At 48.8% G+C, this 25029-nt stretch overlaps 1 protein-coding gene across 1 annotated transcript; it reads right to left on the minus strand.

Moving 5' to 3' along the window:
• Nucleotides 1-21952: 21952 nt before the first annotated feature.
• On the minus strand, nt 21953-24558 carry LOC121838986 (extensin-like). Its single transcript, XM_042294989.1, has 3 exons — nt 24542-24558; nt 22971-24372; nt 21953-21961 (listed from the first exon to the last, which is right to left on the minus strand). Exons 1-3 carry the CDS (start codon nt 24556-24558, stop codon nt 21953-21955), a joined length of 1428 nt encoding a protein of 475 aa, XP_042150923.1.
• Nucleotides 24559-25029: the final 471 nt, after the last annotated feature.

Below are 25029 nucleotides of genomic sequence, written 5' to 3' on the forward strand. Positions count from 1 at the left end.
GGAGTGTCTATGTATTATTAGAGAGACAGGAGTGTCTATGTATTATTCTAGAAACAGGAGTGTCTATGTATTATTAGAGAGACAGGAGTGTCTATGTATTATTCTAGAGACAGGAGTGTATATGTATTATTCTAGAGACAGGAGTGTCTATGTATTATTAGAGAGACAGGATGTAGAGACAGGATCTATGTATTATTCCTGAGACAGGAGTGACCATATATTATTCTAGAGACAGGAGTGTTTATGTATTATTAGAGAGACAGGAGTGTCTAGTGACCATGTATTATTCTAGAGACAGGAGTGTCTATGTATTATTCTAGAGACAGGAGTGACCATGTATTATTCCTGAGACAGGAGTGACCATATATTATTCTAGAGACAGGAGTGTTTATGTATTATTGGAGAGACAGGAGTGTCTATGTATTCTTCTAGAGACAGGAGTGTTTATGTATTATTCTAGAGACAAGAGTGTCTATGTATTATTCTAGAGACAGGAGTGTCTATGTATTATTCTAGAGACAGGAGTGTCTAGTGATCATGTATTATTCTAGAGACAGGAGTGTTTATGTATTATTCTAGAGACAGGAGTGTCTGTGTATTATTCTAGAGACAGGAGTGTCTAGTGACCATGTATTATTCTAGAGACAGGAGTGTCTAGTGACCATGTATTATTCTAGAGACAGGAGTGTCTAGTGACCATGTATTATTCTAGAGACAGGAGTGTCTAGTGATCATGTATTATTCTAGAGACAGGAGTGACCATGTATTATTCCAGAGACAGGAGTGTCTAGTGATCATGTATTATTCTAGAGACAGGAGTGTCTATGTATTATTCTAGAGACAGGAGTGTCTATGTATTATTCTAGAGACAGGAGTGTCTATGTATTATTCTAGAGACAGGAGTGTCTATGTATTATTCTAGAGACAGGAGTGTCTATGTATTATTCTAGAGACAGGAGTGTCTATGTATTATTCTAGAGACAGGAGTGTTTATGTATTATTATAGAGACAGGAGTGTCTATGTATTATTCTAGAGACAGGAGTGTCTATGTATTATTCTAGAGACAGGAGTGTCTATGTATTATTCCAGAGACAGGAGTGTCTAGTGACCATGTATTATTATAGAGACAGGAGTGTCTAGTGACCCTGTATTATTATAGAGACAGGAGTGTCTAGTGACCATGTATTATTATAGAGACAGGAGTGTCTAGTGACCATGTATTATTCTAGAGACAGGAGTGTCTATGTATTATTCTAGAGACAGGAGTGTCTATGTATTATTCTGGAGACAAGAGTGTCTAGTGACCATGTATTATTCTAGAGACAGGAGTGTCTATGTATTATTCTAGAGACAGGAGTGACCATGTATTATTCTAGAGACAGGAGTGTCTAGTGACCATTTATTATTCCAGAGACAGGAGTGTCTATGTATTATTCTAGAGACAGGAGTGACCATGTATTATTCTAGAGACATGAGTTTATATTAATTATTAAAGAGACAGGAGTGTCTAGTGATCATGTATTATTCTAGAGACAGGAGTGTTTATGTATTATTCTAGAGACAGGAGTGACCATGTATTATTAGAGAGACATGAGTGTCTATGTATTATTCTAGAGACAGGAGTGACCATGTATTATTAGAGAGACATGAGTGTCTATGTATTATTATAGAGACAGGAGTGTCTATGTATTATTCTAGAGACAGGAGTGTTTATGTATTATTCTAGAGACAGGAGTGACCATGTATTATTAGAGAGACATGAGTGTCTATGTATTATTATAGAGACAGGAGTGTCTATGTATTATTCTAGAGACAGGAGTGTTTATGTATTATTCTAGAGACAGGAGTGACCATGTATTATTAGAGAGACATGAGTGTCTATGTATTATTCTAGAGACAGGAGTGACCATGTATTATTAGAGAGACATGAGTGTCTATGTATTATTCTAGAGACAGGAGTGTCTATGTATTATTAGAGAGACAGGAGTGTCTATGTATTATTCTAGAGACAGGAGTGACCATGTTTTATTTGAGAGACAGGAGTGACCATATATTATTCTAGAGATAGGAGTGACCATGTATTATTCTAGAGACAGGAGTGTCTAGTGACCATGTATTATTCTAGAGACAGGAGTGTCTAGTGACCATGTATTATTCTAGAGATAGGAGTGACCATGTTTTATTAGAGAGACAGGAGTGTCTAGTGACCATGTATTATTCTAGAGACAGGAGTGACCATGTATTATTCTAGAGACAGGATTGACCATATATTATTCTAGAGACAGGAGTGTCTAGTTACAATGTATTATTCCAGAGACAGGAGTGTCTAGTGACCATATATTATTCTAGAGACAGGAGTGTCTACGTATTACTCTAGAGACAGGAGTGTCTAGTTACCATGTATTATTCTAGAGACAGGAGTGTCTATGTATTATTCTAGAGACAGGAGTGTCTATGTATTATTATAGAGACAGGAGTGTCTATGTATTATTCTAGAGACATGAGTGACCATGTATTATTATAGAGACAGGAGTGTCTAGTGACCAGGAATTATTCTAGAGACAGGAGTGTCTAGTGACCATTTATTATTCCAGAGACAGGAGTGTCTATGTATTATTCTAGAGACAGGAGTGACCATGTATTATTCTAGAAACAGGAGTGACCATGTATTATTCCTGAGACAGGAGTGACCATATATTATTCTAGAGACAGGAGTGTTTATGTATTATTAGAGAGACAGGAGTGTCTATGTATTATTAGAGAGACAGGAGTGTCTAGTGATCATGTATTATTCTAGAGACAGGAGTGTCTATGTATTATTCTAGAGACAGGAGTGTCTATGTATTATTCTAGAGACAGGAGTGTCTATGTATTATTAGAGAGACAGGAGTGTCTATGTATTATTCTAGAAACAGGAGTGTCTATGTATTATTAGAGAGACAGGAGTGTCTATGTATTACTCTAGAGACAGGAGTGTCTATGTATTATTAGAGAGACAGGTGTGTCTATGTATTATTCCTGAGACAGGAGTGACCATATATTATTCTAGAGACAGGAGTGTTTATGTATTATTAGAGAGACAGGAGTGTCTAGTGACCATGTATTATTCTAGAGACAGGAGTGTCTATGTATTATTCTAGAGACAGGAGTGACCATGTATTATTCCTGAGACAGGAGTGACCATATATTATTCTAGAGACAGGAGTGTTTATGTATTATTGGAGAGACAGGAGTGTCTATGTATTATTCTAGAGACAGGAGTGTTTATGTATTATTCTAGAGACAGGAGTGTCTATGTATTATTCTAGAGACAGGAGTGTCTATGTATTATTCTAGAGACAGGAGTGTCTAGTGATCATGTATTATTCTAGAGACAGGAGTTTTTATGTATTATTCTAGAGACAGGAGTGTCTATGTATTATTCTAGAGACAGGAGTGTCTATGTTTTATTCTAGAGACAGGAGTGTCTATGTATTATTCTAGAGACAGGAGTGTCTAGTGACCATGTATTATTCTAGAGACAGGAGTGTCTAGTGACCATGTATTATTCTAGAGACAGGAGTGTCTAGTGACCATGTATTATTCTAGAGACAGGAGTGTCTAGTGATCATGTATTATTCTAGAGACAGGAGTGACCATGTATTATTCCAGAGACAGGAGTGTCTAGTGATCATGTATTATTCTAGAGACAGGAGTGTCTATGTATTATTCTAGAGACAGGAGTGTCTATGTATTATTCTAGAGACAGGAGTGTCTATGTATTATTCTAGAGACAGGAGTGTCTATGTATTATTCTAGAGACAGGAGTGTCTATGTATTATTCCAGAGACAGGAGTGTCTAGTGACCATGTATTATTATAGAGACAGGAGTGTCTATGTATTATTATAGAGACAGGAGTGTCTATGTATTATTCTAGAGACATGAGTGTTTATGTATTATTATAGAGACAGGAGTGTCTATGTATTATTCTAGAGACAGGAGTGTCTATGTATTATTCCAGAGACAGGAGTGTCTAGTGACCATGTATTATTATAGAGACAGGAGTGTCTATGTATTATTATAGAGACAGGAGTGTTTATGTATTATTCTAGAGACAGGAGTGTCTATGTATTATTCTAGAGACAGGAGTGTCTATGTATTATTAGAGAGACAGGAGTGTCTAGTGACCATGTATTATTATAGAGACAGGAGTGTCTATGTATTATTCTAGAGACAGGAGTGTCTATGTATTATTCCAGAGACAGGAGTGTCTAGTGACCATGTATTATTCTAGAGACAGGAGTGTCTATGTATTATTCTAGAGACAGGAGTGTCTATGTATTATTATAGAGACAGGAGTGTCTATGTATTATTATAGAGACAGGAGTGTCTATGTATTATTCTAGAGACATGAGTGACCATGTATTATTCTAGAGACAGGAGTGTCTATGTATTATTCTGGAGACAAGAGTGTCTAGTGACCATGTATTATTCTAGAGACAGGAGTGTCTATGTATTATTCTAGAGACAGGAGTGTCTATGTATTATTAGAGAGACAGGAGTGTCTAGTGACCATGTATTATTCTGGAGACAAGAGTGTCTAGTGACCATGTATTATTATAGAGACAGGAGTGTCTATGTATTATTCCAGAGACAGGAGTGTCTAGTGACCATGTATTATTCTAGAGACAGGAGTGTCTATGTATTATTCTAGAGACAGGAGTGTCTATGTATTATTATAGAGACAGGAGTGTCTATGTATTATTATAGAGACAGGAGTGTCTATGTATTATTCTAGAGACATGAGTGACCATGTATTATTATAGAGACAGGAGTGTCTATGTATTATTCTGGAGACAAGAGTGTCTAGTGACCATGTATTATTCTAGAGACAGGAGTGTCTAGTGACCAGGAATTATTCTAGAGACAGGAGTGACCATGTATTATTCTAGAGACAGGAGTGTCTATGTATTATTCTAGAGACAGGAGTGACCATGTATTATTCTAGAGACAGGAGTGTCTAGTGACCATTTATTATTCCAGAGACAGGAGTGTCTATGTATTATTCTAGAGACAGGAGTGACCATGTATTATTCTAGAGACATGAGTTTCTATTAATTATTAGAGAGACAGGAGTGTCTAGTGATCATGTATTATTCTAGAGACAGGAGTGTTTATGTATTATTCTAGAGACAGGAGTGTCTATGTATTATTAGAGAGACATGAGTGTCTATGTATTACTCTAGAGACAGGAGTGACCATGTATTATTAGAGAGACATGAGTGTCTATGTATTATTATAGAGACAGGAGTGTCTATGTATTATTCTAGAGACAGGAGTGTCTATGTATTATTAGAGAGACAGGAGTGTCTATGTATTATTATAGAGACAGGAGTGTCTATGTATTATTCTAGAGACATGAGTGACCATGTATTATTCTAGAGACAGGAGTGTCTATGTATTATTAGAGAGACAGGAGTGTCTATGTATTATTCTAGAGACAGGAGTGACCATGTATTATTCTAGAGACAGGAGTGTCTAGTGACCATGTATTATTCTAGAGACAGGAGTGTCTAGTGACCATGTATTATTCTAGAGATAGGAGTGTCTAGTGACCATGTATTATTCTAGAGACAGGAGTGACCATGTATTATTCTAGAGACAGGATTGACCATATATTATTCTAGAGACAGGAGTGTCTAGTTACAATGTATTATTCCAGAGACAGGAGTGTCTAGTGACCATGTATTATTCTAGAGACAGGAGTGTCTACGTATTACTCTAGAGACAGGATTGACCATATATTACTCTAGAGACAGGAGTGTCTAGTTACCATGTATTATTCTAGAGACAGGAGTGACCATGTATTATTAGAGAGACAGGAGTGTCTAGTGAAAATGTATTATTCTAGAGACAGTGTCTAGTGACCACGTGACTTTGTGCTATAGTAACTCAGTAATATTAGGGGATTTATCAACCCTGGGCAGGTCTGGTGGTCTGGAAAATCCCCTGAACCAAGGTGTGTTCCAAATTGCACCATATTCCCTTGTAGTGGTGGCGCTGGTCAAATTGCAGTCCAATATAAAGGATAGGCTAATAGGTAGGACAGACTGTAAAGTCACCTAGTTTCATTATATCGAGTCATTGCGTCCACCACCATCATAAACCAGCATCATTTGGGGCCAGGATTTTATTAGATCACGCTCTGTTGGCTTTGCAACTTTTAAAAAACAATGTTCCTTCATTGGCAGGGCCATTATCATGGTATATGTTGTATTTGGTGGCTCAATTGGAAATGACCTTTAAAAAGCCTAATATAACACTGATTTACCTCTCATGTGATTGAATCAAGGCCTAAATCCCTGCTCTGCAGCTTTCCCATGCGTGTTTATTGTTGTACTTACTCATCTGCACCAAGAGATGGAGACAAAACACAGTTCTAAGACAGTGATGTTCTCCTGCATTTCTGCACTGGGAGAAACCCTAGCTCTAAGACAGGGGAGAGGTCTGTTCTGTATTTTCAAAACTTGCTGTATATATTAACGAAGTAGTGATTAATTAGCTGTCTAGAGATGCTCTTTGATAACGTTTTGTTTGATCTACATGCCAATCACAACACAGTGTTCAACCATCAAGGAGACCATGCTATCTCATCTGACCACCAAGGCAGCAGCAGGAGACCATCCTATCCCATCTGACCACCAAGGCAGCAGCAGGAGGCCATGCTATCCCATCTGACCACCAAGGCAGCAGGAGGAGGCCATGCTATCCCATCTGACCACCAAGGCAGCAGCAGGAGACCATGCTATCCCATCTGACCACCAAGGCAGCAGCAGGAGGCCATCGTATCCCATCTGACCACCAAGGCAGCAGCAGGAGACCATGCTATCCCATCTGACCACCAAGGCAGCAGCAGGAGGCCATCGTATCCCATCTGACCACCAAGGCAGCAGCAGGAGACCATGCTATCCCATCTGACCACCAAGGCAGCAGCAGGAGGCCATCCTATCCCATCTGACCATCAAGGCAGCAGCAGGAGACCATGCTATCCCATCTGACCACCAAGGCAGCAGCAGGAGGCCATCGTATCCCATCTGACCACCAAGGCAGCAGCAGGAGGCCATCCTATCCCATCTGACCACCAAGGCAGCAGGAGGAGGCCATCGTATCCCATCTGACCACCAAGGCAGCGGCAGGAGGCCATCCTATCCCATCTGATCACCAAGGCAGCAGCAGGAGGCCATCCTATCCCATCTGACCACCAAGGCAGCAGCAGGAGGCCATCCTATCCCATCTGACCACAAAGGCAGCAGCAGGAGGCCATCCTATCCCATCTGACCACCAAGGCAGCAGCAAGAGACCATGCTATCCCATCTGACCACCAAGGCAGCAGCAGGAGACCATCGTATCCCATCTGACCACCAAGGCAGCAGCAGGAGACCATGCTATCCCATCTGACCACCAAGGCAGCAGCAGGAGACCATGCTATCCCATCTGACCACCAAGGCAGCAGCAGGAGACCATGCTATCCCATCTGACCACCAAGGCAGCAGCAGGAGGCCATCGTATCCCATCTGACCACCAAGGCAGCAGCAGGAGACCATGCTATCCCATCTGACCACCAAGGCAGCAGCAGGAGGCCATCCTATCCCATCTGACCACCAAGGCAGCAGCAGGAGACCATGCTATCCCATCTGACCACCAAGACAGCAGCAGGAGGCCATCGTATCCCATCTGACCACCAAGGCAGCAGCAGGAGACCATGCTATCCCATCTGACCACCAAGGCAGCAGCAGGAGGAAATCGTATACCATCTGACCACCAAGGCAGCAGCAGGAGACCATGCTATCCCATCTGACCACCAATGCAGCAGCAGGAGGCCATCCTATCCCATCTGACCATCAAGGCAGCAGCAGGAGACCATGCTATCCCATCTGACCACCAAGGCAGCAGCAGGAGGCCATCGTATCCCATCTGACCACCAAGGCAGCAGGAGGCCATCCTATCCCATCTGACCACCAAGGCAGCAGCAGGAGGCCATCGTATCCCATCTGACCACCAAGGCAGCGGCAGGAGGCCATCCTATCCCATCTGATCACCAAGGCAGCAGCAGGAGGCCATCCTATCCCATCTGACCACCAAGGCAGCAGCAGGAAGCCATCCTATCCCATCTGACCACCAAGGCAGCAGCAGGAGGCCATCCTATCCCATCTGACCACCAAGGCAGCAGCAGGAGGCCATCGTATCCCATCTGACCACCAAGGCAGCAGCAGGATGCCATCGTATCCCATCTGACCACCAAGGCAGCAGCAGGAGACCATCCTATCCCATCTGACCACCAAGGCAGCAGCAGGAGGCCATCCTATCCCATCTTACCACCAAGGCAGCAGCAGGAGACCATGCTATCCCATCTTACCACCAAGGCAGCAGCAGGAGACCATGCTATCCCATCTGACCACCAAGGCAGCAGCAGGAGACCATGCTATCCCATCTGACCACCAAGGCAGCAGCAGGAGACCATGCTATCCCATCTGACCACCAAGGCAGCAGCAGAAGCCATCCTATCCCATCTGACCACCAAGGCAGCAGCAGGAGGCCATCCTATCCCATCTGACCACCAAGGCAGCAGCAGGAGGCCATCGTATCCCATCTGACCACCAAGGCAGCAGCAGGATGCCATCGTATCCCATCTGACCACCAAGGCAGCAGCAGGAGACCATCCTATCCCATCTGACCACCAAGGCAGCAGCAGGAGGCCATCCTATCCCATCTTACCACCAAGGCAGCAGCAGGAGACCATGCTATCCCATCTGACCACCAAGGCAGCAGCAGGAGACCATGCTATCCCATCTGACCACCAAGGCAGCAGCAGGAGACCATGCTATCCCATCTGACCACCAAGGCAGCAGCAGGAGACCATGCTATCCCATCTGACCACCAAGGCAGCAGCAGGAGGCCATCGTATCCCATCTGACCACCAAGGCAGCAGCAGGAGGCCATCCTATCCCATCTGACCACCAAGGCAGCAGCAGGAGGCCATCCTATCCCATCTGACCACCAAGGCAGCAGCAGGAGGCCATCCATCCCATCTGACCACCAAGGCAGCAGCAGGAGGCCATCCTATCCCATCTGACCACCAAGGCAGCAGCAGGAGGCCATCCTATCCCATCTGACCACCAAGGCAGCAGCAGGAGGCCATCCTATCCCATCTGACCACCAAGGCAGCAGCAGGAGGCCATCCTATCCCATCTGACCACCAAGGCAGCAGCAGGAGGCCATCCTATCCCATCTGACCACCAAGGCAGCAGCAGGAGGCCATCCTATCCCATCTGACCACCAAGGCAGCAGCAGGAGACCATGCTATCCCATCTGACCACCAAGGCAGCAGCAGGAGGCCATCCTATCCCATCTGACCACCAAGGCAGCAGCAGGAGGCCATCCTATCCCATCTGACCACCAAGGCAGCAGCAGGAGGCCATCCTATCCCATCTGACCACCAAGGCAGCAGCAGGAGGCCATCCTATCCCATCTGACCACCAAGGCAGCAGCAGGAGACCATGCTATCTCATCCAAGGCAGCAGCAGGAGGCCATCTGACCACCAAGGCAGCAGCAGGAGGCCATCCTATCCCATCTGACCACCAAGGCAGCAGCAGGAGACCATGCTATCCCATCTGACCACCAAGGCAGCAGCAGGAGACCATGCTATCCCATCTGACCACCAAGGCAGCAGCAGGAGGCCATCCTATCCCATCTGACCACCAAGGCAGCAGCAGGAGGCCATCCTATCCCATCTGAACACCAAGGCAGCAGCAGGAGGCCATCCTATCCCATCTGACCACCAAGGCAGCAGCAGGAGGCCATCCTATCCCATCTTACCACCAAGGCAGCAGCAGGAGGCCATCCTATCCCATCTGACCACCAAGGCAGCAGCAGGAGGCCATCCTATCCCATCTGACCACCAAGGCAGCAGCAGGAGGCCATCCTATCCCATCTGACCACCAAGTCAGCAGCAGGAGGCCATCCTATCCCATCTGACCACCAAGGCAGCAGCAGGAGGCCATCCTATCCCATCTGACCACCAAGGCAGCAGCAGGAGGCCATCGTATCCCATCTGACCACCAAGGCAGCAGCAGGAGGCCATCCTATCCCATCTGACCACCAAGGCAGCAGCAGGAGGCCATCCTATCCCATCTGACCACCAAGGCAGCAGCAGGAGGCCATCCTATCCCATCTGACCACCAAGGCAGCAGCAGGAGGCCATCCTATCCCATCTGACCACCAAGGCAGCAGCAGGAGGCCATCCTATCCCATCTGACCACCAAGGCAGCAGCAGGAGGCCATCCTATCCCATCTGACCACCAAGGCAGCAGCAGGAGGCCATCCTATCCCATCTGACCACCAAGGCAGCAGCAGGAGGCCATCCTATCCCATCTGACCACCAAGGCAGCAGCAGGAGGCCATCCTATCCCATCTGACCACCAAGGCAGCAGCAGGAGGCCATCCTATCCCATCTGACCACCAAGGCAGCAGCAGGAGACCATGCTATCCCATCTGACCACCAAGGCAGCATCTGACCACCAAGGCAGCAGCAGGAGGCCATCGTATCCCATCTGACCACCAAGGCAGCAGCAGGAGGCCATCCTATCCCATCTGACCACCAAGGCAGCAGCAGGAGGCCATCCTATCCCATCTGACCACCAAGGCAGCAGCAGGAGGCCATCCTATCCCATCTGACCACCAAGGCAGCAGCAGGAGGCCATCCTATCCCATCTGACCACCAAGGCAGCAGCAGGAGGCCATCCTATCCCATCTGACCACCAAGGCAGCAGCAGGAGGCCATCCTATCCCATCTGACCACCAGGCAGCCATCCTATCCCATCTGCAGCAGCAGGAGGCCATCCTATCCCATCTGACCACCAAGGCAGCAGCAGGAGGCCATCCTATCCCATCTGACCACCAAGGCAGCAGCAGGAGGCCATCGTATCCCATCTGACCACCAAGGCAGCAGCAGGAGGCCATGCTATCCCATCTGACCACCAAGGCAGCAGCAGGAGGCCATCGTATCCCATCTGACCACCAACGCAGCAGCAGGAGGCCATCCTATCCCATCTGACCACCAAGGCAGCAGCAGGAGGCCATCCTATCCCATCTGACCACCAAGGCAGCAGCAGGAGGCCATCCTATCCCATCTGACCACCAAGGCAGCAGCAGGAGGCCATCCTATCCCATCTGACCACCAAGGCAGCAGCAGGAGGCCATCCTATCCCATCTGACCACCAATGCAGCAGAAGGAGGCCATGCTATCCCATCTGACCACCAAGGCAGCAGCAGGAGGCCATGCTATCCCATCTGACCACCAAGGCAGCAGCAGGAGGCCATGCTATCCCATCTGACCACCAAGGCAGCAGCAGGAGACCATGCTATCCCATCTGACCACCAAGGCAGCAGCAGGAGGCCATCCTATCCCATCTGACCACCAAGGCAGCAGCAGGAGGCCATCCTATCCCATCTGACCACCAAGGCAGCAGCAGGAGGCCATCCTATCCCATCTGACCACCAAGGCAGCAGCAGGAGGCCATCCTATCCCATCTGACCACCAAGGCAGCAGCAGGAGGCCATCCTATCCCATCTGACAACCAAGGCAGCAGCAGGAGGCCATCCTATCCCATCTGACCACCAAGGCAGCAGCAGGAGGCCATCCTATCCCATCTGACCACCAAGGCAGCAGCAGGAGGCCATCCTATCCCATCTGACCACCAAGGCAGCAGCAGGAGGCCATCCTATCCCATCTGACCACCAAGGCAGCAGCAGGAGGCCATCCTATCCCATCTGACCACCAAGGCAGCAGCAGGAGGCCATCTATCCCATCTGACCACCAAGGCAGCAGCAGGAGACCATGCTATCCCATCTGACCACCAAGGCAGCAGCAGGGGCCATCCTATCCCATCTGACCACCAAGGCAGCAGCAGGAGGCCATCCTATCCCATCTGACCACCAAGGCAGCAGCAGGAGGCCATCCTATCCCATCTGACCACCAAGGCAGCAGCAGGAGGCCATCCTATCCCATCTGACCACCAAGGCAGCAGCAGGAGGCCATCCTATCCCATCTGACCACCAAGGCAGCAGCAGGAGGCCATCCTATCCCATCTGACCACCAAGGCAGCAGCAGGAGGCCATCCTATCCCATCTGACCACCAAGGCAGCAGCAGGAGGCCATCCTCCCATCTGACCATCTGACCACCAAGGCAGCAGCAGGAGGCCATCTATCCCATCTGACCACCAAGGCAGCAGCAGGAGGCCATGCTATCCCATCTGACCACCAAGGCAGCAGCAGGAGGCCATCGTATCCCATCTGACCACCAAGGCAGCAGCAGGAGGCCATCGTATCCCATCTGACCACCAAGGCAGCAGCAGGAGACCATCCTATCCCATCTGACCACCAAGGCAGCAGCAGGAGGCCATCCTATCCCATCTGACCACCAAGGCAGCAGCAGGAGGCCATCCTATCCCATCTGACCACCAAGGCAGCAGCAGGAGGCCATCCTATCCCATCTGACCACCAAGGCAGCAGCAGGAGGCCATCCTATCCCATCTGACCACCAAGGCAGCAGCCATCCTATCCCATCTGACCACCAAGGCAGGAGGCCATCCTATCCCATCTGACCACCAAGGCAGCAGCAGGAGGCCATCCTATCCCATCTGACCACCAAGGCAGCAGCAGGAGGCCATCCTATCCCATCTGACCACCAAGGCAGCAGCAGGAGGCCATCCTATCCCATCTGACCACCAAGGCAGCAGCAGGAGGCCATCCTATCCCATCTGACCACCAAGGCAGCAGCAGGAGACCATGCTATCCCATCTGACCACCAAGGCAGCAGCAGGAGGCCATCTATCCCATCTGACCACCAAGGCAGCAGCAGGAGGCCATCCTATCCCATCTGACCACCAAGGCAGCAGCAGGAGGCCATCCTATCCCATCTGACCACCAAGGCAGCAGCAGGAGGCCATCCTATCCCATCTGACCACCAAGGCAGCAGCAGGAGGCCATCCTATCCCATCTGACCACCAAGGCAGCAGCAGGAGGCCATCCTATCCCATCTGACCACCAAGGCAGCAGCAGGAGGCCATCCTATCCCATCTGACCACCAAGGCAGCAGCAGGAGGCCATCCTATCCCATCTGACCACCAAGGCAGCAGCAGGAGGCCATCCTATCCCATCTGACCACCAAGGCAGCAGCAGGAGGCCATCGTATCCCATCTGACCACCAAGGCAGCAGCAGGAGACCATGCTATCCCATCTGACCACCAAGGCAGCAGCAGGAGGCCATCGTATCCCATCTGACCACCAACCAAGGCAGCAGCAGGAGGCCATGCTATCCCATCTGACCACCAAGGCAGCAGCAGGAGGCCAGGAGGCCATCCTATCCCATCTGACCACCAAGGCAGCAGCAGGAGGCCATCCTATCCCATCTGACCACCAAGGCAGCAGCAGGAGGCCATCCTATCCCATCTGACCACCAAGGCAGCAGCAGGAGGCCATCCTATCCCATCTGACCACCAAGGCAGCAGCAGGAGGCCATCCTATCCCATCTGACCACCAAGGCAGCAGCAGGAGGCCATCCTATCCCATCTGACCACCAATGCAGCAGAAGGAGGCCATGCTATCCCATCTGACCACCAAGGCAGCAGCAGGAGGCCATGCTATCCCATCTGACCACCAAGGCAGCAGCAGGAGGCCATGCTATCCCATCTGACCACCAAGGCAGCAGCAGGAGACCATCCCATCTGACCATCCCATCCTATCCCATCTGACCACCAAGGCAGCAGCAGGAGGCCATCGTATCCCATCTGACCACCAAGGCAGCAGCAGGAGGCCATCCTATCCCATCTGACCACCAAGGCAGCAGCAGGAGGCCATCCTATCCCATCTGACCACCAAGGCAGCAGCAGGAGGCCATCCTATCCCATCTGACCACCAAGGCAGCAGCAGGAGGCCATCCTATCCCATCTGACCACCAAGGCAGCAGCAGGAGGCCATCCTATCCCATCTGACCACCAAGGCAGCAGCAGGAGGCCATCCTATCCCATCTGACCACCAAGGCAGCAGCAGGAGGCCATCCTATCCCATCTGACCACCAAGGCAGCAGCAGGAGGCCATCCTATCCCATCTGACCACCAAGGCAGCAGCAGGAGGCCATCCTATCCCATCTGACCACCAAGGCAGCAGCAGGAGGCCACCATGCTATCCCATCTGACCACCAAGGCAGCAGCAGGAGACCATGCTATCCCATCTGACCACCAAGGCAGCAGCAGGAGAGGCCATCCAAGGCAGCAGCAGGATCCCATCTGACCACCAAGGCAGCAGCAGGAGGCCATCCTATCCCATCTGACCACCAAGGCAGCAGCAGGAGGCCATCCTATCCCATCTGACCACCAATGCAGCAGCAGGAGGCCATCCTATCCCATCTGACCACCAAGGCAGCAGCAGGAGGCCATCCTATCCCATCTGACCACCAAGGCAGCAGCAGGAGGCCATCCTATCCCATCTGACCACCAAGGCAGCAGCAGGAGGCCATCCTATCCCATCTGACCACCAAGGCAGCAGCAGGAGGCCATCCTATCCCATCTGACCACCAAGGCAGCAGCAGGAGGCCATCCTATCCCATCTGACCACCACCAGGAGGCCATCCTATCCCATCTGACCACCAGCAGCAGGAGGCCATCCTATCCCATCTGACCACCAAGGCAGCAGCAGGAGACCATGCTATCCCATCTGACCACCAAGGCAGCAGCAGGAGGCCATCCTATCCCATCTGACCACCAAGGCAGCAGCAGGAGACCATGCTATCCCATCTGACCACCAAGGCAGCAGCAGGAGACCATGCTATCCCATCTGACCACCAAGGCAGCAGCAGGAGGCCATCCTATCCCATCTGACCACCAAGGCAGCAGCAGGAGGCCATCGTATCCCATCTGACCACCAAGGCAGCAGCAGGAGGCCATCCTATCCCATCTGACCACCAAGGCAGCAGCAGGAGGCCATCCTATCCCATCTGACCACCAAGGCAGCAGCAGGAGGCCATCCTATCCCATCTGACCACCAAGGCAGCAGCAGGAGGCCATCCTATCCCATCTGACCACCAAGGCAGCAGCAGGAGGCCATCCTATCCCATCTGACCACCAAGTCAGCAGCAGGAGGCCATCCTATCCCATCTGACCACCAAGGCAGCAGCAGGAGGCCATCCTATCCCATCTGACCACCAAGGCAGCAGCAGGAGGCCATCGTATCCCATCTGACCACCAAGGCAGCAGCAGGAGGCCATCCTATCCCATCTGACCACCAAGGCAGCAGCAGGAGGCCATCCTATCCCATCTGACCACCAAGGCAGCAGCAGGAGGCCATCCAGGAGGCCATCCCATCTGACCACCAAGGCAGCAGCAGGAGGCCATCCTATCCCATCTGACCACCAAGGCAGCAGCAGGAGGCCATCCTATCCCATCTGACCACCAAGGCAGCAGCAGGAGGCCATCCTATCCCATCTGACCACCAAGGCAGCAGCAGGAGGCCATCCTATCCCATCTGACCACCAAGGCAGCAGCAGGAGGCCATCCTATCCCATCTGACCACCAAGGCAGCAGCAGGAGGCCATCCTATCCCATCTGACCACCAAGGCAGCAGCAGGAGGCCATCCTATCCCATCTGACCACCAAGGCAGCAGCAGGAGACCATGCTATCCCATCTGACCACCAAGGCAGCAGCAGGAGGCCATCCATCCCATCTGACCACCAAGGCAGCAGCAGGAGGCCATCCCCATCTGACCACCAAGGCAGCAGCAGGAGGCCATCCTATCCCATCTGACCACCAAGGCAGCAGCAGGAGGCCATCCTATCCCATCTGACCACCAAGGCAGCAGCAGGAGGCCATCCTATCCCATCTGACCACCAAGGCAGCAGCAGGAGGCCATCCTATCCCATCTGACCACCAAGGCAGCAGCAGGAGGCCATCCTATCCCATCTGACCACCAAGGCAGCAGCAGGAGGCCATCCTATCCCATCTGACCACCAAGGCAGCAGCAGGAGGCCATCCTATCCCATCTGACCACCAAGGCAGCAGCAGGAGGCCATCCTATCCCATCTGACCACCAAGGCAGCAGCAGGAGGCCATCCTATCCCATCTGACCACCAAGGCAGCAGCAGGAGACCATGCTATCCCATCTGACCACCAAGGCAGCAGCAGGAGGCCATCCTATCCCATCTGACCACCAAGGCAGCAGCAGGAGACCATGCTATCCCATCTGACCACCAAGGCAGCAGCAGGAGACCATCCTATCCCATCTGACCACCAAGGCAGCAGCAGGAGGCCATCCTATCCCATCTGACCACCAAGGCAGCAGCAGGAGGCCATCCTATCCCATCTGACCACCAAGGCAGCAGCAGGAGGCCATCCTATCCCATCTGACCACCAAGGCAGCAGCAGGAGGCCATCCTATCCCATCTGACCACCAAGGCAGCAGCAGGAGGCCATCCTATCCCATCTGACCACCAAGGCAGCAGCAGGAGGCCATCCTATCCCATCTGACCACCAAGGCAGCAGCAGGAGGCCATCCTATCCCATCTGACCACCAAGGCAGCAGCAGGAGGCCATCCTATCCCATCTGACCAAGGCAGCAGCAGGAGGCCATCCTATCCCATCTGACCACCAAGGCAGGAGGCCATCCTATCCCATCTGACCACCCAGCAGCAGGAGGGCAGGCAGCAGCAGGAGGCCATCCTATCCCATCTGACCACCAAGGCAGCAGCAGGAGGCCATCCTATCCCATCTGACCACCAAGGCAGCAGCAGGAGGCCATCCTATCCCATCTGACCACCAAGGCAGCAGCAGGAGGCCATCCTACCACCACAAATTGGATGTCATTTCTATTAATTTCCCGAGAGATCCCACATGTGAAATCGCCACCTTAGTCGATCTACTGCCCACAACCAAAGGTCTGGTTGGTCTGTTAGTATATACTATAAGTTGAATGAGAGTTTATTTAACTAGGTAGGTCAGTTAAGAACAAATCCTTATTTACAATGATGGCCTTCCCCGGCCAAACCCAGACGACGCTGGGCCAATCGTGCGCCTCCCTATGGGACTCCCAATCACGGTTGTTTGTGATGCAGCCTGGACCAGAATCAGTGTCTGCAGTGACGCCTCTGGTACAGAGATGCAGTGTCTTAGACCCCTGCTCCACTCTGACCCCTGCTCCCCCCCCCATATAGCACTGAGATGCAGTGTCTTAGACCCCTGCTCCACTCTGACCCCTGCTCCTCTCCCCCCATATAGCACTGAGATGCAGTGTCTTAGACCCCTGCTCCACTCTGGAGCCCCCCACATAGCACTGAGATGCAGTGTCTTAGACCCCTGCTCCTCTCTGCAGCCCCCATATAGCACTGAGATGCAGTGTCTTAGACCCCTGCTCCTCTCATGGTGACGAGCCATGAGCAGATAATACCTCAGCATTATTTCACCATGGTGACGAGCCATGAGCAGATATTACCTCAGCATTATTTCACCATGGTGACAAGCCGTAAGCAGACATTATTTCACCATGGTGACGAGCCATAAGCAGACATTATTTCACCATGGTGACGAGCCATAAGCAGATATTACCTCAGCATTATTTCACCATGGTGACGAGCCGTAAGCAGACCATGGTGACGAGCCATGGTGACGAGCCAAGTGCAGACATTATTTCACCATGGTGACGAGCCATGAGTAGACATTATTTCACCATGGTGACGAGCCATAAGCAGACATTATTTCACCATGGTGACGAGCCAAGTGCAGACATTATTTCACCATGGTGATGAGCCATGAGGAGACATTATTTCCCCATGGTGATAAGCCTTAAGCAGACATTATTTCACCATGGTGACGAGCCATGAGGAGACATTATTTCACCATGGTGATGAGCCATAAGCAGACATTATTTCACCATGGTGACGAGCCATAAGCAGATATTACCCACCCAATCTACCTACCTCATACCCATATTGTTTTTAATTTAATTTTCTGCTCTTTTGCAAACTAGTATTTCTACTTGGACATCGTTATCTGCTCATCTATCACTCCAGTGTTAATTTGCTAAACTGTAATTACTTCGCTACTATGGCCTATTTATTGCCTTACCTCCTCACGCCATTTGCACACACTGTATATAGACATTCTTTTTTTCTATTGTATTATTCACTTTAAATGAGAAGGCAGAGTAGGTTCGCCCCAGTGCACTGTCCTTACAAAATTAGAGGAGAGGGCAGAACAGGACCTTTATTTAACTAGGCAAGTCAGTTAAGAACAAATTCTTATTTACAATGACAGCCAACAGGGGAACAGTGGTGTCACGTAGAGTAGGCCAGAAGGCTATACTGGAGAACCTAACCTCTATCATGTAGAGTAGGCCAGAAGGCTATACTGGAGAACCTAACCTCTATCACGTAGAGTAGGCCAGAAGGCTATACTGGAACACCTAACCTCTATCAAAATAAAAAGATGGCGGAGCAGCAAATGTTATTCTGTGCTTCAGGATGTTTATTTACATAGTGATTCCTGAACAAAAACAACAGTACTGCCATCAAACATATACCTTATGGGACAGCTAAAAACAATACTGCCCCATTCAGCTCAATCCAAAATGCCTCTCCATGAACTGAAAGAGAGGCTCCTTTTGTAGGGCTAGCCCCTCCCCTCAGAACAATTAACACTAATTAATTAAGCAATTACCTATACAAACCTACATTTTCCATTTAACTAAACACACTAAAGTATATACATTGCAACATGTCTATTAAACAATATCACCACAACATTTACAAAATGACATCACTAGTGACAGTGTCTTTCAATATGTCCATTTACATTAATGAGCCATTCGGGACAGGCACTACAACGTCAGCCCAATTCCCTTAGCTCGGGTCCTTATCCAGCATACCCGGAAGCTACAGAGCTTGTGTTGTGACAACAAATATATGAGCCGTCAAACACAAACTTTGAATTTTCTTTGCGTGTGGATTTCCATGTGCATGGTAAGTCATCCCTGATTTCCTTAATCAACACTGATACTCTTAGTCAACACTGGTTTCCTTAATCAACACTGATACCCTTAGTCAACACTGGTTTCCTTAATCAACACTGATACGCTTAGTCAACACTGGTCTCCTTAATCAACTTACAGAGAACGTTGTCCTTGTCTGGTTTCTTTAATGAAGTTACAGAGAACGTTGTCCCTCTCTGATACTGAATGGAGGATGGTTATTCTGATGTAATGCCAACCTCTGCATGTCAACCAGGCAGTAATGTCTGTATGTTCTGTAAGTTCAACCAGACAGCAATGTCTATATGTTCAGCCAGACAGTAATGTCTATATGTTCAACCAGACAGTAATGTCTATATGTTCAACCAGACAGTAATGTCTATATGTTCAACCAGACAGTAATGTCTATATGTTCAACCAGACAGTAATGTCTATATGTTCAGCCAGACAGTAATGTCTATATGTTCAACCAGACAGTAATGTCTATATGTTCAACCAGACAGTAATGTCTATATGTTCAGCCAGACAGTAATGTCTATATGTTCAACCAGACAGTAATGTCTATATGTTCAGCCAGACAGTAATGTCTATATGTTCAACCAGACAGTAATGTCTATATGTTCAACCAGACAGTAATGTCTATATGTTCAGCCAGACAGTAATGTCTATATGTTCAACCAGACAGTAATGTCTATATGTTCAACCAGACAGTAATGTCTATATGTTCAACCAGACAGTAATGTCTATATGTTCTGTATGTTCAACCAGACAGTAATGTCTATATGTTCAACCAGACAGTAATGTCTATATGTTCAACCAGACAGTAATGTCTATATGTTCAACCAGACACTAATGTCTATATGTTCAACCGGACAGTAATGTCTATATGTTTGACCAGACAGTAATGTCTATATGTTCGACCAGACAGTAATGTCTATATGTTCTGCATGTTCAACCAGACAGTAATGTCTATATGTTCAGCCAGACAGTAATGTCTATATGTTCTGCATGTTCGACCAGACAGTAATGTCTATATGTTCAACCAGACAGTAATGTCTATATGTTCAACCAGACAGTAATGTCTATATGTTCGACCAGACAGTAATGTCTATATGTTCTGCATGTTCAACCAGACAGTAATGTCTATATGTTCAGCCAGACAGTAATGTCTATATGTTCTGCATGTTCGACCAGACAGTAATGTCTATATGTTCAACCAGACAGTAATGTCTTTATGTTCAACCAGGCAGTAATGTCTTTATGTTCAACCAGACAGTAATGTCTATATGTTCATCCAGACAGTAATGTCTTTATGTTCAACCAGGCAGTAATGTCTTTATGTTCAACCAGACAGTAATGTCTATATGTTCAACCAGACAGTAATGTCTATATGACAGTAATGTCTATATGTTCAACCAGACAGTAATGTCTATATGTTCAACCAGACAGTAATGTCTATATGTTCAACCAGACAGTAATGTCTATATGTTCAACCAGACAGTAATGTCTATATGTTCAACCAGACAGTAATGTCTATATGTTCAACCAGACAGTAATGTCTATATGTTCAACCAGACAGTAATGTCTATATGTTCAACCAGACAGTAATGTCTATATGTTCTGCATGTTCAACCAGACAGTAATGTCTATATGTTCGACCAGACAGTAATGTCTATATGTTCGACCAGACAGTAATGTCTATATGTTCGACCAGACAGTAATGTCTATATGTTCAACCAGACAGTAATGTCTATATGTTCAACCAGACAGTAATGTCTATATGTTCAACCAGACAGTAATGTCTATATGTTTGACCAGACAGTAATGTCTATATGTTCAACCAGACAGTAATGTCTATATGTTCAACCAGACAGTAATGTCTATATGTTCAACCAGACAGTAATGTCTATATGTTTCTATATGTTCAACCAACCAGACAGTAAATGTGACCAGACTAATGTCTATATGTTCAACCAGACAGTAATGTCTATATGTTTGACCAGACAGTAATGTCTATATGTTCAACCAGACACTAATGTCTATATGTTCAACCGGACAGTAATGTCTATATGTTTGACCAGACAGTAATGTCTATATGTTCTGTATGTTCAACCAGACAGTAATGTATATATGTTTGACCAGACAGTAATGTCTATATGTTCTGCATGTTCAACCAGACAGTAATGTCTATATGTTCTGCATGTTCAGCCAGACAGTAATGTCTATATGTTCAACCAGACAGTAATGTCTATATGTTCAACCAGACAGTAATGTCTATATGTTCTGCATGTTCAACCAGACAGTAATGTATATATGTTCTGCATGTTCGACATGCTCAGGTTTTTGAAAACCCCTGCCACCATATTTGATTGCAAGTGCGCAATATACATTTATATATAATAATATACATTTATATATAATAATATACATTTAACCCCATCAGAAAATGTAATTTATTTGTTAAATATAAATGTCATGTTGCATATGGTTCATCCTATGGTTCATCCTATGGTTCATCCTATGGTTCATCCTATGGTTCATCCTATGGTTCATCCTATGGTTCATCCTATGGTTCATCCTTTGGTTCATCCTATGGTTCATCCTATGGTTCATCCTATGGCACACAAAACATCTGAGAAAAATGATAGGCTGAGTTCTGATAATAATAGTAATAATAATATTATCTTCATGATTCCTGGTTCTCAATATACAAGCCCATGTCTGTGTCATCACTTTAAGAAAGACATGAAGGGGCCACCAAGTCTGAGATGAAATAATCACCCGTGGTTCCCTTCCCTTCCGAATGACAGGGTTCATCTGCAGTTGTATATCACCTTCTATGACAGGAGCTGACACTCCAGAACCAATTTATTCTGCTCTTATGGGAAATTCAATTTCTAGACTGTCTGAACACACAATAATCCACATCATGTGGTTAACAGATTATGCCCGAGACCTCTTCAGTCTGCTCCAAAATGAAAAATTAACTGCTGCCTCCATGCATGTCGAATCTGCCTTGACAGTGCTCGGTAATTATTTCATTGTAATTAAATTCCTAAGACCGATAGTTGCTACCAAAGTGGTGTGGTTAGTCAGCAGTGGGCTGGATCTATCTCTTGGGGACTGGAACCAGGCAGCTGGCTGATAGATGTAACAGGCTGGGGCTGATGGATGGAACAAGCAAGCAAATGCTTAAATGGTTGTCACCTTAATAAATGTATCAGACTGGGAAATCAATTATCATTGATCCCCAATTTATACAACTTGGCAGCAACATTTGTTATGCCTCTGAGGGATTGAGGCTTTTTCAATGTATTTGTTATTTTGGTGGGGTAGATGAGCTGTAATAGATAGATTGTAGCTTCCATCAAAGTAGCTGTCTGCATCATTTCCAGTCCCCCATATATGTTTTATTTAATATTTTCCTTTATTATTGTCCCCTGACCCTACCATCCCTCCCCTAATTGAAGTAAACTAAAGGATAACAACACTTATACTTCCAGCTCATACATACTATACATTTTAGGGACACAGTATATTTTACATGAATTATCTTTTGTTTGTTTTTTAGTCCCATCCTTCAGCTACAGTCAACCCTTCCCATCTATCTCTGATCACCATCCAGTTTGATTTATATTTGCATATATTTTTAAGTGCGGTTTTCAGGGATTGGGACTTGATTAAATGGATAGTGGAGGGCAGGGTGGGATCTGGTGGGATAGTGGGTGGACGGTAGGGTGGGGGTATGGTGTTGAATGCTAAACTGAACAGCATTCTCACATAGCTGTTCCTTTTGTCCAGGTGGAAAAGGGCAGTGTGGAGTGAAATTGAGACTGCGTCATCTGTGGATCTGTTGGGGCGTTGTGCGAATTGGAGTGGGTCAAGGTTTTCTGGCATGATGGTGTTGATGTGAGCCATGGTGGGGCAGTGTAGAGAGGGAAGGCTGGGGTCTGATGGGGCAGTGTGGAGAGGGGAGGCTGGGGTCTGGTGGGGCGGTGTGGAGAGGGAAGGCTGGGGTCTGGTGGGACAGTGTGGAGTGGGGAGGCTGGGGTCTGGTGGGACGGTGTAGAGAGGGAAGGCTGGGGTCTGGTGGGACTGTGTGGAGAGGGAAGGCTGGGGTCTGGTGGGGGAGTGTGGCGGGGGAAGGCTGGGGTCTGGTGGGACAGTGTGGAGAGGGAAGGCTGAGGTCTGGTGGGACGGTGTGGAGAGGGAAGGCTGGGGTCTGGTGGGGCAGTGTGGCGGGGGAAGGCTGGGGTCTGGTGGGACGGTGTGGAGAGGGAAGGCTGGGGTCTGGTGGGACGGTGTGGAGAGGGAAGGCTGGGGTCTGGTGGGACGGTGTGGAGAGGGAAGGCTGGGGTCTGGTGGGACGGTGTAGAGAGGGGAGGCTGGGGTCTCGTGGGGAAGTGTGGCGGGGAAGGCTGGGGTCTGGTGGGGGCGGTGTGGCGGGGGAAGGCTGGGGTCTGGTGTGGCGGGGGAAGGCTGGGGTCTGGTGTGGCAGTGTGGCGGGGGAAGGCTGGGGTCTGGTGGGATGGTGTGGAGAGGGAAGGCTGGGGTCTGGTGGGACGGTGTGGAGAGGGAAGGCTGGGGTCTGGTGGGACGGTGTGGAGAGGGAAGGCTGGGGTCTGGTGGGACGGTGTGGAGAGGGAAGGCTGGGGTCTGGTGGGACGGTGTGGAGAGGGGAGGCTGGGGTCTGGTGGGACGGTGTAGAGAGGGAAGGCTGGGGTCTGGTGGGACGGTGGAGGCTGGGATCTGGTGGGACAGTGTGGAGAGGGGAGGCTGGAGTCTGGTGGGATGGTGTAGAGAGGGGAGGCTGGGGTCTGGGACAGTGTGGAGAGGGGAGGCTGGAGTCTGGTGGGATGGTGTAGAGAGGGGAGGCTGGGGTCTGGTGGGACGGTGTGGAGAGGGAGGCTGGGGTCTGGTGGGACGGTGTAGAGAGGGGAGGCTGGGATCTGGTGGGACAGTGGAGGCTGGGATCTGGTGGGACAGTGTGGAGAGGGGAGGCTGGAGTCTGGTGGGACAATGGAGGCTGCGGTCTGGTGGGATGGTGTGGAGGGAGGCTGGAGTGGGACAATGGAGGCTGGGTCTGGTGGGATGGTGTGGAGAGGGGAGGCTGGAGTGGTGGGACAGTGCGGAGATGGGAGGCTGGAGTCTGGTGGGACAGTAGAGGCTGGGGTCTGGTGGGACAGTGGAGGCTGGGGTCTGGTTGGACGATGGATGCTGGGGTCTGGATGGACGGTGTGGAGAGGGGAGGCTGGAGTCTGGTGGGACAATGGAGGCTGCGGTCTGGTGGGACGGTGTGGAGAGGGGAGGCTGGGGTCTGGTGGGTCGGTGTGGAGAGGGGAGGCTGGGGTCTGGTGGGACTCACATTAGGGGAAACTCTGGTCTGGTAAGGTGGGGGTCTGTTTGGACAGATTAGGGTATGGTGCACCTAACATCAACCTAACAGCTAGGTCTGCATTGTTACACAGTACAGTGTTACACAGTACATTGTTACACAGTACATTGTTACACAGTATACTAGACCCTATTGGTTTATGTTTGTAATTCAAGCATTTCAATGTTCTATTGGGTAAGTGGCATTTGGGCAATATGGAAATGAGACAGTGAAAGTGCAGACACGGTGAGACCAGTCCACTTGCTGAATCGGACCAACTCTGTTATTAGTGGATTGACAAGCTAATATTGGAAAACCTGCAGAAGGAAACTGTTGCCTCAGCACTGAAAGGGAAAGGGGGATACCTAGGCAGTTGTCGAACTGAATATATTCAGCTGAAATGTGTCTTAGGCGCCTGGGGAACAGTGGGTCCATTGTTGCTTTGAGGTTTACTCAAATGTCTGATAGAAAGGTGTTACTTTGAAATCCTAATCAGTCGTTACCTCAGGAGGGGTTTGACTTTTCATCAATATCTAATGAAAATGTCTGTTAGATGTCAATCTTTAGAGTGCACAGGGAGGCAATAGGAATACTGCCAAG

Source organism: Oncorhynchus tshawytscha, linkage group LG13 (assembly GCF_018296145.1).
Source record: "Oncorhynchus tshawytscha isolate Ot180627B linkage group LG13, Otsh_v2.0, whole genome shotgun sequence".
In the NCBI taxonomy this organism is placed as follows: Eukaryota; Metazoa; Chordata; class Actinopteri; order Salmoniformes; family Salmonidae; genus Oncorhynchus; species Oncorhynchus tshawytscha.